The sequence below is a fragment of the Camelina sativa genome, chromosome 5 (assembly GCF_030686135.1).
Source record: "Camelina sativa cultivar CO46 ecotype springtype chromosome 5, ASM3068613v1".
Taxonomy (NCBI): domain Eukaryota; kingdom Viridiplantae; phylum Streptophyta; class Magnoliopsida; order Brassicales; family Brassicaceae; genus Camelina; species Camelina sativa.
The window spans coordinates 36356869-36375214 of record NC_141884.1 but is presented as its reverse complement, the minus strand read 5'-3'; the positions used below and the strand labels follow the sequence as shown (position 1 = coordinate 36375214).

At 35.0% G+C, this 18346-nt stretch overlaps 4 protein-coding genes across 8 annotated transcripts; 1 reads left to right on the top strand and 3 right to left on the bottom strand.

The window, feature by feature from the left end:
* Positions 1-7745: 7745 nt before the first annotated feature.
* LOC104787908 (aluminum-activated malate transporter 5) lies at positions 7746-11341 on the bottom strand. Its single transcript, XM_010513566.3, has 6 exons — positions 10403-11341; positions 9892-10029; positions 9527-9796; positions 9298-9434; positions 9065-9211; positions 7746-8510 (listed from the first exon to the last, which is right to left on the bottom strand). The coding sequence occupies exons 1-6, from the start codon at positions 10719-10721 to the stop codon at positions 7896-7898; spliced, it is 1626 nt and encodes a 541-aa protein (XP_010511868.2). The 5' UTR covers positions 10722-11341; the 3' UTR covers positions 7746-7895.
* A 951-nt stretch (positions 11342-12292) lies between these two features.
* LOC104787906 (small ribosomal subunit protein cS23z) lies at positions 12293-13142 on the top strand. The gene is made up of 2 exons (XM_010513563.3): positions 12293-12640; positions 12736-13142. The coding sequence occupies exons 1-2, from the start codon at positions 12416-12418 to the stop codon at positions 13009-13011; spliced, it is 501 nt and encodes a 166-aa protein (XP_010511865.1). The 5' UTR covers positions 12293-12415; the 3' UTR covers positions 13012-13142.
* LOC104787907 (uncharacterized) lies at positions 13112-14492 on the bottom strand. Its single transcript, XM_010513564.2, has 3 exons — positions 13592-14492; positions 13423-13504; positions 13112-13335 (listed from the first exon to the last, which is right to left on the bottom strand). The coding sequence occupies exons 1-3, from the start codon at positions 13703-13705 to the stop codon at positions 13160-13162; spliced, it is 372 nt and encodes a 123-aa protein (XP_010511866.1). The 5' UTR covers positions 13706-14492; the 3' UTR covers positions 13112-13159.
* Positions 14493-14643: 151 nt separating this feature from the next.
* LOC104787905 (uncharacterized) lies at positions 14644-18346 on the bottom strand. 5 transcript variants are annotated; one of them, XM_019246075.2, is made up of 7 exons: positions 17632-18148; positions 17287-17344; positions 17072-17154; positions 16846-16968; positions 15951-16733; positions 15654-15873; positions 14644-15541 (listed from the first exon to the last, which is right to left on the bottom strand). In XM_019246075.2, exons 3-7 carry the CDS (start codon positions 17147-17149, stop codon positions 15051-15053), a joined length of 1695 nt encoding a protein of 564 aa, XP_019101620.2. In that variant the 5' UTR covers positions 17150-17154; positions 17287-17344; positions 17632-18148; the 3' UTR covers positions 14644-15050. The 5 variants fall into 5 exon arrangements, with proteins under 5 accessions (XP_019101620.2, XP_087307271.1, XP_087307272.1 ...); XM_087451145.1 differs by having other exon boundaries at positions 17287-17309; XM_087451146.1 differs by having other exon boundaries at positions 16890-16968; positions 17632-18063.

Here is an 18346-nt window from a genome sequence, read left to right as displayed (position 1 = left end):
CAAATTGTATTTTTTTGTTTTGTTTTTACTATTGATTAGTTTGGTTCTAATTTTATATATATGTAAAGATAGACTAACATAGTAAGTATTATAAATCTAAAAAACCTCCACGTTTTTAGCTAAATGGTGGAATTACAATTTTTTGCTCAGCTACATAATAATTTTGATAATAACACGATTTACTAAGTTTTTTGTTTGTTTGTTAAATCTAAACATTAAACATATTTGACGAGTGAGATTGTCCCAAGAATAAAAGAACAGATTAGATAAACAACTTGAGAATTAAATTTTTGTGGACATGTCTAATGAAATGTAAATGGACCGATAGGACTCAGAGTCTCAGACAAGTAACCCCGCATCACTGGCGGACCTACATGAGAGGAAGGGGACCAAGGTAAAGTTCTTAAAAAAGAACATTTTACATAATATATAAAGGGAACTTTACTCTAATAGCTTAGAAAAGTTTAAAAAAGACTAGAATGTCATTTTTTTTTTGGAAAATTTTAATGACATATGAACCTTTTGGAAGGTATGTTAGGAAAAAATAAATTACAAGTATGCCATTAAAAAGTGATACCACATATGTGTTTGTTCTACAACTGTTTAAAATTTTTGGGGGGAAAATTTCTGCTCAAATAATCTATTTAACGATAGACATATTTTTTCTAATAGAGTTATATAAATTTTGGCAGACTTATTGGATAGAGTTTGAAAATTAAGTAGATTAAATTGGTAGAGATAGATTAGTGATAGCAGACATAAATATAGTTGACAGAGTTATGGTTATCGGTAGATATATTCGATAGATATATTCTAATGATGATAGAATTATTAATTTTTGATAGAGATATTAGTACAATGGTGACAGATATAATAAGTTAATGTCCGGTGGCAGATTTGTTTAATCTATATATATAAAGTTACCTTTTCCTCTATTCTTGTGCAGCCATGTCATCACGTCTATTAGTTAACTAATGCCATTTTTTTGAAGTCCAATTTTAGGAGAGAACCCAGTAAATAATTCCTACTTGGTTCTTTAATTAGATTTTTAAGCCCTTTTCGAGTCGATATGTATTAAATGTTTATTCTGCTCATCGAAGGAAACCCTTTTTTCCTGGCAGCTCCACTCCGCTGCCGTTAATGTGCGACCTCAACCGTCCCCCTATCTTGATTCCCTTCTGTCATCTCATACGTCCCTCATCTTCTTCATGAATTCCTTCAAACCCTTTCACTATCTCCATCGGATCGTCTTCCTCTAAAACCGTTACTCAAGTCTTTCAATGCCCTGTCATTCAAATGAAGCCGCACAACTTTTCTTCAATGGGTGCAAGGTCCAGCCCTATATAATACCCTCTCTTCCAACCTCATGCCTCTCACAATTTCCTTACTCTCTAAATTTTATCTTTACTAACATGGAATCCACTGTTGTTTCATTCGCAGATCTCAAAGCTGGCTGCCTACACCAGCAGATCGTTGGAAGATTGCTTCGTCACTGGCCTGCTCGCAACGTCAAAAAAGGAGGCCAACTAATGTGAGTAGATTTCTTGCTAATAGATCAAAAGGTTGTATCGATCTCAACTCTTTTGTCAATTACTCGATTATAATATCTTTATCTAACTTGAGGTCTTTTTTTTATAGTTTTGTCATCCAAAGGATCCATCAATGTCACCCATCTTTCAAAATACGAAAAGTCGTTGTGTGATGGGGCAATATATATTCTCTCGGATTTTGAAGTCACCAGAAGCAACACCCGTTTCAAACTAACTGACTCCCCTTTCTCCGTACGTTTCATAGCAACCACTGCTTTTCATCAGGTCAACGAGTCTTTCGGTATTGTTCTGGAAGAGTTTTACAGGTTCCGGACTTATCAACATCTGGTTTCTCTTGCCAACACCAATACAGATCTTCAAGGTGAACCGACGTTTAAACTCTTTTAATATTTCCCGTCTCCTATATTATCTTCATCTCTTAAAAGAAAAACTTCCATTATTAAACGCTCATGAGTTTGTTTTATTTATAAAAAGAAATCGACAACTTCTCTATATGATGTACAGGGCGTCCGTGTTAAACTTTCCTACATTATGTTGATTTACGGTGTTGTTATTTTATTCCATACATTAGTTTATAGCCTTATGGTTTTCTCTTCTTCCCTGTTTTCTTGACGCACATTAGATGTCATTGGCCAAGTTTGTTCCACAAAAGCATATCGAAATGGTATGACACAAACCTTGGAGAGGATGTTAGTTCACCTATGTCTTGAGAGGTCTGTTCCTCACCTACTTCCATATAACAATATTTTGGTACTTAATGCTTCCCGTTTCTTCTTGCTTATACTTTCTCTTCTTCCTCCTTATTCAGGTAAAGCTTGGAGAGCTAGAAGCTGAACTTGTTGAAATCAATGCTAATAATGACAAGTTGCAGCGGTCTTATAATGAACTTGTGGAGTACAACCTTCTTCTTGAGAAGGTAATGTCTTTTCATTCTACTTAAATCTGAGTTTTTGTAGATCCTGCAATGCCGCCTTACATGTAGAGTCTTGATATTTTTCTGACTTGGATTTAAATTTGATTGACAGTTTTCTGGTTCTGTAAATATATTTACCTGAGGATAAAAGTAGATACTAATGCCACCACACTATATATAATGTTTGTTCCACAGTGTTTTAGTGAGTGTAAAGGGTCTTCTATAGTGCAAAATGCAGATTTTACACTGTTATGGTTAAAGCGTTGGATGTGCATCTCGTGATATATTCATGTGGATGTTATTGTTTTTTGGCTGGTGAGTTTTTTGCTTCAGCCCATAGAAGTGCTACCGCACAACAGAGTGAGATAGAAACACAGGAAGCTGGTGAAGACCTCCTTGAGGCTCCTTTGTTGCAGGAAGTATGAAAGCTGCGACTGTTTTTCTTCGTCGAGTTTCGTTTTCTCAAAATAGCCTTACAAACTCTCCCGTTTAACATGAGAAGTCTTTTGATCCAATTATCACTCCAGGGGATCTATATCATCAAGAAACCAATCTACTTCCAATCCATAAGAGACAACAGACCAAACAGGATAGGTGCAAGAAGTGCTACTACTATAAGCAGATGAGGAAGTTTGTAAACCATCATTAACAAAAAAAAAAAACATAACATACGATGAAGAACTATTTTCATTGTTTTCCAGTTCTCCTCCTTTTCAAGTTGTTTTTCTTTTCATTATCTTTTATAAAGGACACGGGAAATAAATATATGAGCAAATTCAGTTACTATTCTCCATATGAAAATACGACCGACTCTAAACAGAACTGTAGAAATTCATATGAAACTGATGTAATCAATTTTTTTTAAAAAAAATATCAAAACAGAGTTAAGTAGAACATTTTTTATGTCAAAACAATGTACTCTGAAAATACAGGAAATGGTTTTCATAAAAAATTCCAGAATCTACCTAAAACATACGACTACTCTGTCAAACTAAATCGAACTAAATAAACATCCAGTCATTTTATAAAAAAATATATAACCGTGTTACTTTACAACTAATAAGAAGAACAACAAACAACCCATATTACAGAAACTTTTATGGTACGTCAACTTAAACAATTAGCAAGTTAAGAGCCGACAATACACAAACGAAGATGGGCCATCTTCGAACTTTTTATATAAAACAAATACCACGATCGGACAAACCTCCCGTACAACCCAAATTTTGGGCCCAAGCCTATTAACATAAGGCTTCGATCTATAACCAAATCACTACGAGAACTAAAAGTTGGAAGGCCCCAGTTCAAATATGTAAAATTAGATACAATTGTCAAAATTCAATAAATGATAGGAAAAATAGTTTATAAAAAATATATTATAATTACCCCAATTCCCATGGCTGAGGCAAAACAATAAGCTAACCAATGTTATCATCCTCTACAAATTTTCAAACTTCATAACAAAGTTGTTGTTTTCCTGCTTCCTAAACAAAGAATACGCCTCCATAATAATATAAACAAGAGAAGAAGATAAAGTAACTGAAAGTATACCATAATAGAAAAGATAGGGAGAAAATAATAAATAAGCCGACCAGTTACCATGAAAACAAAACACAACATGCATACAAGATCAACAAATTGAGAAGAGAGCTCGAACAAACAAACTCTAAAACAGGTCTTAAACGATCTGTATGAATATTAGCATTGACGTATGGAAAGAGGTCTTCAGATTCAGCAACAAGTATAGCATTTAAAAATTCTCATTCGTAAAACAAGCATCCTTAAAAAAAATGATAAAACAATTCAATCGAATAACTTACAAACACGTTCATAGAATAAAGGAAACACAGCTAACATTAACATTACTCGACAAATATATACGAAACCATTACCAAGCTGGGGAAAAAACTACGACCTACACACACCATTAGTTAAAGGAAAAGATGCTAATATTCAAGTTCGAGATTATCTTAGCATTAGACCTTAATTGATTAACTTTCTAAACCGGCGAACATAATACTACACCTCACAATTTTTTGGTGGAAAACCGTCATAGAGACAAACATTTAATTTAACAACACACAATTCACATCCGATCAAAGCCCACACTCTGGAGACCAAACGAAACAAAATCAAAACAAAAATCGGCAATAAAATTCACAAATTAATTCTGAAATGAAACCCAAAAAACAAAATTAAAGAAGGCCAGATTTGAATACCAACAACCACTTAACTGGAACAAAACCAGCAGAGAAGAGCAAATTAACTCTTACGCATGCGAAGGCAGAGAGATAAATTATGCATCTCTAAAAGGGATGAATGAAGAAGGATTAGCAATGAAGGGAAAACTTTCAAAACTCTGACTATACTGTAGATCGGGAAAATTACTTTACCGCTATCCGTTCACACGACATCATATTTTGAAAAGGCCATTCCCATATCAAAGACAAACCATATTAAAGAAATTAAGGTCCAATGTCAAACAGAAAAAATAAACAAATTAAAGAATAAGTAATTGAACTGGCAAAACATTTGACATAAAAAACCACGAACACATTACTCCAAAAACAAAAGCGTTTCGAAAAAAACAACAACCACAGGTCAATTATTTTTTTTTTTAAAAACCAGAAACATTACCTACAACAACATCTAAGAAAACCAAAAAAATATGGAACGACAAAAAAAAAAGAAAATAAATAAACCAGAACAAAAGACAAAACCAATAAAACAATTAATAACTATACAAAACTTAACTAACTTCGTATTCTATATTTTATGAATACAAAAAAGGATCATCATGATTTTAATAAATTTTAGATTCCTAAAATAGAAAAAAAAATACAAACTTGAAAAAAAAACCCAGAAAAAACAACAAAAGAACAAAGAACAATATACGAACACCATAACCACACGGAAAGATGGAAAAAACATACAAAATATCAAACTAACACAACAACAAAAACAAAATCAACCTCATGAAACTTCCGCGCGTAGCGCGGATCAACTGCTAGTAGATTTATATAGTCATTATGGCAGACATATATACTGAGATAGATTTATATGACAGATATAGTTATACGTGATGGTAGATATTTCCATATGGATAGACATACTTAAAAGCGATAGAGTTATGACTTAATGAAGTGGTAGACATATTTGTTACTGAAATAACAAAAGTTAAGTAGAGTTAAACATATAGACGTGATAGAGTTATTTGGTTTGACAGATTTATACTATTGCTGTTTTAGGTCAAAACAAAGCATTTTACGAAATATGCTGTGTTTTTATTTAATATTAGGTTTATATATAATTTTAATTGATAATAACATTGTAAGATAAGGTAGTGCAGTGGTTATAGGTTGTTTAAAAGTGTTTCAAATCTACGGTTCAAAGCTTAGCAATTGGCAAATATATTTTTAAAAAAACCTAATATGAAAAGGTAAATTCAAAATTTGCTCAAGTCACCTTCTTCCCAAAAACCCAAGTCAGAGTGGCTAATCTCCGCCTTCATCGTAGTCACTTCCAATCTACTGATGCCATTCTTCGACTGGTTGATTCCATCATCCGCAATAAGATCAAAAGCCTTAAAGAATCAAACCCCTCTTTATCATCGTCGATGTTCGAGCTCTGGTTCTCGTACTATAAAGTTGATGGTTTACTCTAACCTCCGAATCATAAGAATATCACCTGATGTTGCAAAGAATCCAGTGATGGTTTGTTGCAACGAATCTTGTTTTTATTCATGTGTTATCCAAGACATTCTGTATCATGCAAATTGGGACATGTGAACAATTAAAATGATTCGAAAATCTCCCAAAACCAGTTCAAACCTAAACATTAAAATTGGCATTTTAATCGAATCTATCATCAGAATAATATAAATATTACAAAAGATTAAAAAAAAAACCAACAAACCAAACTAGAGATTTGTTCCTAGATTGATTGATTCACCCTTTGATTAATGGAGAACTTCTCTCCTTCTGTTAATTTTCCTCTGCCGATCTCAGATCCATCCAAGAGATGCATCAAATTCTTCCGGTTCTAGAATGAAGCTCTTCAAATCTTCTCCAAAAATCATCAACACTGGGAAGGTCCACCACCGATTACATGCATATTTGGTGTGATTCTTCTCTTTAATTTGCTCTTATAATATGAGCAAAATAATCCCCTAAGACACAACACAAACTGTAAGTCATCCAAACAAGATTGAGCATAGAATCAGAGCTCCACTAAAAGCACCGTATATTGCCATATACATCAAAACATATTATGAGACATAAACGTCAATTACCTTTCATTGATACATAAAAGCCGAACATGGTCGCCACTTATGTTCGATTCAGAACTCTTCATTAATTTCCATGCCCATCACTATCACAAATACGAATGTGTTATGCTCTTTTTGATCAAATCCTAAATTAATGGTAATCTGAATCCAAAGTTCAAACAAAATACTAGATCTTTGGAATCAACAAACTTGTTTTGAATCAAATCATTTCTTTCCTACATGTTAGCTATCATTAACACTAAGGAACCAAAAATTACAATAAAACATTCTTACCAACAGATTGGATAGTGGCATGGCCTGGATGTGGAACAAGATACGAAGACGAGAGACTCCATTGACAACCCACACCTCGGCGGCTCCACAAACCCATAAACAAAGCCGATAGGCTTTATTATTAAATACAAAATAAAACTAGAAGGGAAAAGAAACGCACTCTGGCTGCGGCAATGACGACGAGGGCTTGTAAATCGCTAGAATAAATCGGAAACCCTAAATCACGATTTGGGGGCGGAGAGAAAAATAAAAAGGATGAACTTAGGTTTTTTTTTTGTGTTTTCTTATACAATTTCAGTCTTTTTTTCTCTGTTTTTAATTTTAAATGGCATGAATTGTAAAATACAGAAAAATAATAAAGCTTTAAAGTCTTTTTCAAATTTATATGTGTTGTTTGAGTAAAAGTTTGGTCACAAGTATTGTTTGAGTAAACTACGAACTTATAAGTGTTGTTTGAGTAAATTTCTCATATATAAATTCCAAAAGTTTCAAGTTTTAACAGCAAAATTGGTCTTCCTTTCCATGTTGACACCCAAACCCAAGTTCGATTCTCCTATATCACACTATTTTTTTTCTTTTTATATAACTGTTTCATTTTTTGACCCTGGTAAAATTTTCTTCTGGGTCCGGTAAAAACGGTGCAAATACTTTTGTCATAATCAAAATCTCAAAAAAAAAAAAAAAAAACTGATTATCATAATAGAAACTATATAGACAGTCCTTTAAACATATAATCAAAATGATTTAACCAGAAATACACAAAACAAAAGAATAATGTAACTTATATTTGTTTTATGATACTTTCAAATCACTTACAACATTCATGATAATACTAAGGTGACACCACGCCCGAATCACATCTTCTACACATTCAAACCTTAGGAATCTGATCAACAGGATCTTTGAAACCAGCTTTTGTGCTAAGCTCCTCAAAAGCGTTGACAACATTCTGCAGCCTCGCAACAAACTCGATCAGAAGAGAAGAAAACGTAGCCAAAGACAACGAACTCGCACTTTCGTATACTTTACATTCGATCTCATTCACAACAGTACCACCAATGAAGGACGCGCTTGGCCACACCTCCCGGTTCTTGAGCATCATACTCTCTGTTGACATCCAATTCCGAGAGTGATCATTACCCTGATGATTGTTGTTGTTGTTGTTATCCCAAATCTGGCTTAAGGATGTAATAACTTTGGTCTCGTCGTCTTTGGCTTCTTGTTCTTTTTCTCGAGCTTCTTCCGCTTCAGCTTGCTCTTTAATAGATGCCCAGCTTTCTGAGTTGACAAGAAGATATGATTTACTGTCTATCTTCATTTGTAGTGCCTCTGCTGCATGTTGAACTTCTTTAAGAATCTCTCCGAGGCTTAGGTTTAGCTTCTCCATTTTCTCTACTTTTTCTCCAAACAAACGTAAAACTTTTGCTCCTTCGTTACCAACTCTCCGAAGCTCGTTACTAAAAGCATGTCTTTTCTCTGGAGCTGCCTGCCATATCACACATCGGAATATGTCACGTATCATTTAACAAAACAGATTAAGTACTACTAGACTTCTTTCACAAGTTACTAAATTTATGTGTCATTTTGGTATAAGGTGAACTGATACGACATTTACTTTCTAAATATGTCACATATCATTTAACAAAACAGATTAAGTACTACTAGACTTCTTTCACAAGTTACTAAATCTATGTGTCATTTTGGTATAAGGTGAACTGATACATTTACTTTCTAAATATGTCACGTATCATTTAACAAAACAGATTAAGTACTACTAGACTTCTTTCACAAGTTACTAAATTTATGTGTCATGTTGGTATAAGGTGAACTGATACATTTACTTTCTAAATATGTCACGTATCATTTAACAAAACAGATTAAGTACTTCTCAAGTTACTAAAATTTATGTGTCAATTTTAGTATAAGGTGAATCGATACATTTACTTTCTAATAATCATTCACCTTAGTAGCAAAAGGGTGCAATGCATAGTAACATAAAGAGTATTGGTTTAATGAAATAGTAGTAATAAGGAACTGAACCTGTATCTCTGATAGAATGCAACCATGCATTGCCATGACTGTGAAAGCACAATGTCTCACTGCACCACTAAGTTTGACATAGTTTTTCCAGGGATGGTTAAACGTTTTGTAAGGTCCATGTGGAGGCTCCCATATGGCAAAATCAAGCTGCAAAAAACAGAGTTTTTTTAGTGCTATATATATCATTATAATTCTAGATATTGTAAGTTGTTGTCTCTACTGCAAAAACGTACCAGAGAATCTTCTTGGCTTGTTGATTGAACAGCTGATCTGTACCCGCTGTATAATGGATCATCCGAAGCTTGGTACGTGAGAATCTTCGAGGGTATTCTCTCGTATTCCACACATTCCAAGTAACCATTCACACATCCTAAAATATAAAACATGCACAAACCTGAGATAAGGGACATTGAAATAATAAAAGCCAACCATCTAATGACAGATTATGTATTTATCTCTAACCTTCAAGGGAATTTGCCACAGTCTTGAAGTTTTTAGCCACCAGTTTATGGAGATCTTCCCCGGCCCATATCGGAAACAGAAATAAATTCACAAGCAAACAAATGGTTGCACCAAGAACAATAAGCAAGATCCTGTAATAAGCAGTGCTTAAGAAATCTCTCGAGTTGTTCCCGGAAACAAGAACGATACAATATGTCAACTTGAACACCCTGAATGCGTATTCGTATGGTTTCATGGCCGCGTAGAGTTTCAAATAAGTAGCACCAAAACCTGATATAGACAAAGCAAAAACTAATGTTAGCTAGTATTCTCATTTTTGTGTAATGGAAATGTGGCGATACATATAAGTGAAAATGTTGCAAAACCTGCAAGGAATATGCAGATTACAATGACGACTTCTTCAAACTCTCCTGCTAAAAGAGAGAGCTGCGCGATGCCAAGAGCAAGTCCTCCAGCTAACATTGTGCCTAAAGCTCTATTGAATCCTTTAACCAAAGTTGCTCCTGCAAATTGAACAATAAGAGTGACTCAATAAGTAAATCGGAACAGAGAAAATACAAAAAATATTAAATTCAAAAAAAAAAAGGAAATTAGTATTCAAACAAATGGTGACTTTATTTCACAAAAAGAAAACAAAGAAAGTGTAAGAGTTGATCTAAAAATGTGATCAATACATTAAAATGTAACTCAATATTCAGAACCAATGAAAATGGAAAGATTGAATCCAAAAAAAAAAAAAAAAAAAGTGAACAGTCTTACAATTAAAAGAAACTTTGCTAGATTTGGTTCACATATGTTGAGTTCAAGATTCCAATAAACATACCACAAAACTCAAAGATCCTATCATAAACAAGGCTCAGAGTTAAGAATCAATACCAACGTAATACTCAAAAATGAGGACAACAGTGAGGATAGCCCAAACTGCAAATTTACTAGCATCTCGAAGCGGCTCTTTGAGGAAGACGACAAAGGAACAGAGTGCCAGAGCAACCCCCATCTTGAAGGAGAAGTAAAGCTTCCGACGATCAGAATGTCCCATCGCGTACAACTTAGCCGGAGCCTCGTAGAGAGCCCTCCAAGAGAAACACCGGAAGAACTTAGATTCACGACGACCATCGGCTACGTCGCTGGAGTACTGCCACAGAAGCTTCTCTCTGTTTGGCTCCGGGACTGATGATCCCATTTGGCCTCCCATTATTATTTTGTTTCCAGAAATTATTCTGACAAATCTACAGAACCTTGAGAGAGATTCTTGTCGTCCTTACAAATAAGAGAGATGTCTCTTGAGGCTTGATATAGTATTTATCAAGGATTTGTTTTGTAATACTACACAATCAATGCATGCCTTTGGTTCATCATCTCTATAATTTTTATATATGTTTTTTTTATGAATATATCATTTGTTGCAACTAGTCTACATTATAGTTTTGATGATTACCCCATTTATAATTTTTTTTTTTTTGTTGTTGGTTGACATCAATCATTAAGCTATTAACCACTAAACGTGTCAAAAAATGATTTTTAGACGTGAGAACTTTGTGGAGCTGTAAATGTATGAACCGGAAAAGTAATATGCCGTTTTGTAACTAATTAGACTTTTTATGTTTTTATAATTGATTGATTTGGTTCTAATGGTGTATGTAACAAAAAGACTAATATAGTAATAATTATTATAATCTCTAAATCTACACGTTTTTAGGAAAAAGTCGAGTTACTTGTTTGGCTCAGGTACATAATAATAACATATTGACGAGTAAGATTGTCCCAAACAGTTTGGATAAACAACCTGAGAATTAAATCTTCGAGGACCTGTGCGATGTAAATGGACCAATGCGAAGGTGAGTAAATTACACACATTGGCAAGTTTCATGGTCGTGACACTCTCATGAGTGTGACATTTTTTGAAACTTACTACCGCATCGCATGTACTACTCCCTTACTAATGCTCAAAAGCCAAGCCTACCCTACCCAGTGTGCCCATCCTCACATGAGATTGATTATTCCTAAATTCTAAAAACAATATGATCTGTGGATTTTGACTGACGTCGACAGTTTTCTCCAAACTGTTTAAATTATTGGTATTGCTCAAAAAAAATAAAATAATTAAAAGCATTATTGCACAATACATAAATAGTTAAATAGATCATTTACAATCAAAGTTTTAGATAATGTGAATACGTTTTCAGCTTATTTGGGTTCATGCATGGTGTGTCTACGTTTTGGTCTCAGGCTCTCAGCAAACCTGTGAACAAAAAAAAAAAAGAAAAGAAATAGAAGACGACGACCTTTGGAGATGAATCATGTCATGTGTGACATAACGTAATAGCCACCTTCACGAAATTAAATAAAAATAATGCTGTAGAATATCTTGCAGTTTACTATATTTTGATTAGGATATTTTGTGAGGAAAACATGTGTCCAATGAATAAACCAAGAACAAAATATTTTTAATTCAATGAGAAATATAAATAACACAAAAACTTTTGTTTGACTTTTACGAAATCATTGATCAAATAACTCTAAACAAATAAAACATAAATTTTATATAATATACGTGGCTCGAATCAAATATGATTTTGAATATTCTACATTAAGATTCTATAGTGATTAAAAAGAAAAGATTCTAATGTGACCAATAAAAAATAGTTCTGGAACTTTTTATTTTATTTTAGTTGGATCTTAAAATTGGGCTAAAAAAATACTCGATTTTGGTGTGTCATTATGGGCTTGTTGTCAAATAAAAATATGGGCCAAGTCAGTAAAGCCCATATATTTTTCAAACCAATGTTCCAAACTACACTTTGAAACTCTCCACCCAAAACTGTGACCATATCTTCCTTATCCATATTCTCTCACAAAATCTTCCATTGGCTCTCTGAGAAAACAAAAATGATGTCATCAATGGCACTTTCATCTGCTTCTTTCTGCTCTTCTATCGTTTCTCAACATCCCAAACTCTCCTTCACTGCTTCTCCTCCATTGTTCCATTCCCAAACAACCAAACCCATCTCAGTGAAACGTAACATCGTTACTCTAGCAGCTCCAGAGACGCTCACGGGTGAAACAGTCACAGGAATTGAATCTTCAGACAACACTCCACAACCAACAAAAAAGGTAATAACAACAAACACATTCTTATGCTTCTTCTTCTTGTTCTTGTCTCTTCTTGGTGTTTCAAAACCAATGAATTGAATCTTTGTTGTTTGAAGGAGGTGAAGCAAGATGAGAAATCAAGAGTGGTTCTCAAGTTTGTGTGGATGGAGAAGAACATAGGATTAGGATTGGACCAACATGTACCTGGACATGGTACAATCCCACTTAGTCCTTACTTCTTCTGGCCTAGGAAAGATGCTTGGGAAGAGCTTAAGTCTACTCTTGAAGCTAAGCCATGGATCTCTCAAAAGAAGATGATCATTCTCCTTAACCAAGCCACTGACATCATCAATCTCTGGCAACAAAGTGGCGGCAATTTAACTTCTCAATAATCTCTCTTTTTGCATTTCAAGAATTCACTCTGTTGTCTATGACTATTGCTATTGAGAGTTTTTTTTTTTTTTTGGTTTATCTAAACAATATCCAATCACATTTCAACATAAAAGATTCATTTTATTGCAAAGAGGATCATAATAAAAGCTAAAATTTAGCAACTCTGAGTTGTTGTTTCCTGGAAGGACATATCAAACGCTTGATGGTTGAGATTTTGCAAAGAAGAGCTTCACCATATGACTTGGAGACTCTCCGGTCACCGGAATAAGTACACGTCAGTGTCACTTTCTTCTCCAAGACACTCACCAATATTGAATATGTTTCTGGTCCACAACAAAAACAGAGAAAACAAACATGAGACGAAGAACATCAAGTGTCTCAGCTCGAGATGTAAGCAAACTAGTTCTTACCGATCATTCTTGACATTATGTCGGCGACTTTCTCTTGGCAGTCACTACATCTGATGTCTGCTGACAGAACAATCTCCTGAATCTGATAACAAGGCAAGATCACTAAAAGAATCCACAGAGTTGAATCATTCTTAAGGAAAAGAAGTGTTATAAGAGTAAAGTAACGAACAAGAGGCATGGATAACGATGCAACAGAAGCGAGACTGGTTCCACTTGTTCTTGAAAGTTTGCTTCTTAGTGATGTTCCAAGTTCTTCCTCGACGATTTCAGACAGAATAGCCATGACACTCTCGTTGTACAAGGAAGATGGATAAAATAGGAATGAAGAATCCTATATAAACAGTCTCCTTGCACAAGGAAAGATAAACAAAACAAAAACTGAAGAATCCTAAAGAAACCACCAAAGTGGGAAACGAAGAGTGTCCTTGTCCGAAAAGGATGAGTTAGCAAAACTTGTGACAGAGGAAGCCCATCTTTGCTTTTGCTTTAATCTATGGAGAAAACTAAGTTTAAAGACTCACAAGAGACATGTTAACACACAAAGACAGATATTAATATGCTTTGGATCCATGACTTAGTGTTAATTTTTGTGGGTAAGAAAGTCCAGACCTTTTTGGTTCCTCTGGTTTTTTTCTCTCTGCATTGTTTGAAAAAGATGCTTCACTCACCAAAATGCAACCCCACCAAAATCACTCAAGTGGTGTATTGCTTCTGAGATCTGACTAAGTCTCAACAATTTATATAGTTCTTTACCTTTTTCTCCTTACCCCACCTTTGGTAAAGCCAATCATAGATAGATCAAAAGGGATATTAGGTTTAAAAGGGGTTTAAGAATAAGACAATTGGTTTATTTTAGACGCTCCTAAAGTCTTTTGCACAGGCTGTAAACTCTCAGTAAATTATATCAAAACGGAATAAAATGTTGGAAATAACAAAACTTGTTGGATTCTCTTATGGTCCCAGTTTCCATGAAACATCAATTGTTACCAGCTACAAAGTTACACAACTTACCACCAAAGAGCATCAGTTTCATTTGTTGGTCCCGTTTGGATGCTGCACAAAACAAAAACCTTACGGGACATGACAAGGACAGAGTTAACTTGCAGACCATTAAGATAATCTAGTGTCCTCAACTTTTGAGTATCGAACTATTCAGGAGCTAATCATAACATTCAACACAGGTAAGAAATCAATGTATCATATGGACCACTGAAGATGAAATTAAGGTAAGAAGATAGTTTTATTTGATGATACATAGGTTACATGAAAATAAAAATCCCACCAGACCAAAAAGAAAACAAATCATCTCTATGCTAAAGAGAGTTGAAAAAAGATAACTTAATTCTATGAAAAAAAACCCACTGATTTAATGCCTAAAACACTAGCGAGGTAAATGCTATTACCTACTTCTACTGCATCCAAAATTTGCTCTCTGTATTAAAGCTCTAAGCCCTACTGTTACAACATACGTACACAACGAATTTGGATGCCATTACGAGCTAATCTATAATCCATTCCAAGAAATCTTGCGAGTCACAGTAATCTAAAAACCCAAAATCGCATTGAGCAGATGCACATCAGGTGATATGTACCTCACAAGAAGAAACGCAACTTCATCACCAAGCTGATCATCTCGATAATAATAGACCACTAGTCAAAGGCTGCCCAACCGAAGAGCCAAAAGAATCTCCTTCCATGAACTTGCAGTTCTCACAATCCAAAGATCTTTCACTAGAGAAACCATCAGTCAAGCTAGGATCGTGTGGACAGCAACTGACAACTCGATTCCGCTTCCTCGATTTTTTCCACTTTAAGTCAGAATTACCAAGGACATCGTTTAGAAGATCTGGAATTGGTCGCTTAGGTAATGACTTTTTGGTTGTTGCTACTGGAAGACACATGGTGCCTTTAGCCTCCCCATTTGGTGACATCCCACCATTACCAACACTAGCTTCAGATGGCTTTACATCAGGTTTCACCTTCATCTCTTTTGTCTTCATCAAAGATAAGACCGTACTCACGAGATCAGATCTTGATCTTATATTAACCCACTCATCTTCCAACCATTCCCGAGATTGTCTAAGGTCCCTACGATGGAAGGCAGACATTTTCTTTTCGCCTGAGAGAAGACAACCAAAAAAAACAATAATTAGTCCCACAAAATAATGATATTTAGATCTACAGCAAATCTGCGATAAAGAAAAAATCCATTTAGAGGTGTCTTAACTCACCTGGCAGGTAAACTTCAAATTTGTCTTCAGACACTTTCTGCATTACGATCCCTTCCCACCATCCATCACACCACCACACATCCACAGGCATACCAACACCAACAGCGCCTACATCATTTTCTATGCTGGGCTTCAGCATTGGACGTACCACTTTCCGTCCTTTAATTCTAAGACCCTCCAGACTATCACCAGCAGCAATCTGAGATGTCAAAACCCACTCCTGCAAACGAAAAGTGGGACATGTTAACAAACTGGACAGAAGAAACAAAACCAAAAGGTGGGTTTCAAAATGTGTACCTCTAGCTTTTTAGATTCATCATCTGCATCCTGAATATCTTGGTACTGGACCTTAACCTTATCCTTGTGTTTCTTTAATACCAGTGCCCTAAACCAACAACCTCTGATGCCACTATCTTCGGAGAGAACTTCAACAAGTGAACCCTTTTTGATGTAATGGGAAGAACCATCTTCTGCAGCCTTGCACATAGAAGCATCTGAAACACCCAAAACAGAATCTGGACTAGATTTGCAGTCACCTTTCATGTCACCTGCAGTTGCTACATCCAAAGTACCAACAGGACTAGGACGACGCCTTTTCCTTGATCTAATCCCAACACAACCCACCAATGGAGCTCCTAATCCTGGGTCATTAACAGGTGCTTGAGCACCGTCAACTGATTTTAAATTGGATACATTCAAGTATCTAAGCATTTTTTGTCTCCAGTAACCTTCTAATTCTGTAATGTCATACGGCTTTATGTCATCATCTCCATATAATTTCTGGCAGAAGAAAGCTACTGGCTGAGCATGCATTGGCACCTTAAGAAATTTCTCATAATGCTGAGGACTAAGGACAGTAGCAAAATCATCTATGCACTCAATGTTGAGATCTTGACGATAAAGAGACAAGAAAATCTCTCTCTCACTAATATCATCAGATGAAACAAAACCAACCTCCTCAGTTTTGTGAAACCATCGTGCCACGACCATCTTTTTGCCTTTAGAATCCTCATAAAGGTCTTCTAAATATGCAACAAGTCTCTTACCTTGCTCAACTAAAACATACACAAAATCGTTCACCTACAATAAATTTGTAAAAAAAGGATGGTGAGCTATATATATAGCACAAAGAAAACTAATAGCAAAACAAACACCAGCTGAACTTTCAATAAAGACATTAAAATAAACTCACAGAAATTCTAACACCATTCCGGAGAAAGGATGGATAATGCTTACGCCGTTTCTTGCAAGTCCAAGAAGAACCCATCCACGAGTCTTTTTTGGTCTGACGAATAGACTCCTGAAATTTCCCATTCTGTAAAGAATCAAAAGAGAAAAGTGATTAATATTTCATACTCCAACAAGAAATCACTCTAAACTCACAAAAGAAAACTCTTAAGAAATAGTTAAAGCAGTACCATAAAAGAGCTCATATTAAATCCTCCAGCATCTTTTTCAGTCATAATAGTAGCTGGTACATCTGCTACATGAGGCATCACACCTAAAAGTTTGAAGAAAACCAGTAACAAAAGATCAGTTAATACATATACAAAAAAACGTTAATCTCAATTTAGATAATCAAACAAAACTTGAAGAATAAAAAATATCAATTCGTGCAGACATTGCTCAGTACCAAAAGGTGGAAACCGGATCTGTCTGCAGCAAAATTTAAGTCATTAATAGGTTTTTAGCTGCAAAAGGCGCAACGGAACCATGTAAGATCTCTAAAAGCACAAAACACAATATATCTTCAAGTTAATCATATAAACAATACCTCCATCGAAAAAATCGTTCCTAAACTACTTAAAGAAGGATGATTCTAAATACCCACAAAATCAAATTATCAAAAGAACGAAAAAAAACAAATTCTACAGAAATCGATACGAACCCAATTGAAAAAATCCCATATTTGAGCTCTTCAGATCTAAAAGTTCAAAACCTAGAATTAGGGCAGAGATTGAGAAGAAGGAAAAATTACCAGAAACAATAGAATCGAGCCAATTGGAGACATCTTCTTTAGAATTAAGCTTCTTCAAAACAGAGCGATTCTTCTTCAAAGCGTATCTAAAAGAGATGCGTTTAGAGCTTTTGACCCTCCCAACAACAGCTAGATCTGCAATCCCATCTTTCCTCTCTAGATAATAATGAACCTCGACTTTGCCTTTACCGTTCTTCACATGCAGCTCATTCCAGCCGCAATACGACGGCGTTTCTGAAGACCACGCCATTGTTGTTTTCTTTCGATTTCTCAAATCGGAACCCAACAAAAAAAAAAAAAGGAACCCTAATTTGATGAGCGCTCTTGGGTCTCTCTCTATCTCTGTGTATACGCGTGAAGTGATGAAACCAGAAGAAAGAGAGGCGGAATTTGAATAATATACAAAAAAAAAATAAAAAAAAAAAGTAAAAACAGAGGAGGGAGAGAGAGAGAATTAGGGTTTCGAATTTGGGGATAAGGATTAAGGGTGGTGATTGGATCCACGTCTATGATCCGTAAGGAGCGTGGTTTCATTAATTACGGTAATATCCTCTTTTATGCATGAATTTACGATTTTATCCTTAGAGAGGGGAATTTAAAATTTTATCTGCTTTCGTCATGATTTTGGGGATTTTTTTTAATGAAAAAAGGCTATAAATAAAAAAGAGACAAAGGACAAGTTGTGAAATAAAAATTAAATAAAAAAAGATCGAAA

Bases quoted from the DNA above. Each gene is read 5' to 3' on its own strand.
- LOC104787905 (XM_010513561.3), bottom strand. From the start codon at position 17,881: ATGGCGTGGTCTTCAGAAACGCCGTCGTATTGCGGCTGGAATGAGCTG. The intron at 16,969-17,071 runs GTACTGCTTTAA...GATTCTTTACAG, and splicing joins TTAATATGAGCTCTTTTATG to AATGGGAAATTTCAGGAGTC. The intron at 16,734-16,845 runs GTGAGTTTATTT...AATTTATTGTAG, and splicing joins GGAATGGTGTTAGAATTTCT to GTGAACGATTTTGTGTATGT.
- LOC104787908 (XM_010513566.3), bottom strand. From the start codon at position 10,721: ATGGGAGGCCAAATGGGATCATCAGTCCCGGAGCCAAACAGAGAGAAG. The intron at 10,030-10,402 runs GTATTGATTCTT...TTCAATTTGCAG, and splicing joins CATTTTTGAGTATTACGTTG to GAGCAACTTTGGTTAAAGGA. The intron at 8,511-9,064 runs GTTCAGTTCCTT...GTGATATGGCAG, and splicing joins GCATTCTATCAGAGATACAG to GCAGCTCCAGAGAAAAGACA.
- LOC104787907 (XM_010513564.2), bottom strand. From the start codon at position 13,705: ATGGCTATTCTGTCTGAAATCGTCGAGGAAGAACTTGGAACATCACTA. The intron at 13,505-13,591 runs GTTCGTTACTTT...CCTTGTTATCAG, and splicing joins CATCGTTATCCATGCCTCTT to ATTCAGGAGATTGTTCTGTC. The intron at 13,336-13,422 runs GTAAGAACTAGT...GTTGTGGACCAG, and splicing joins CATAATGTCAAGAATGATCG to AAACATATTCAATATTGGTG.
- LOC104787906 (XM_010513563.3), top strand. From the start codon at position 12,416: ATGATGTCATCAATGGCACTTTCATCTGCTTCTTTCTGCTCTTCTATC. The intron at 12,641-12,735 runs GTAATAACAACA...TGTTGTTTGAAG, and splicing joins CTCCACAACCAACAAAAAAG to GAGGTGAAGCAAGATGAGAA.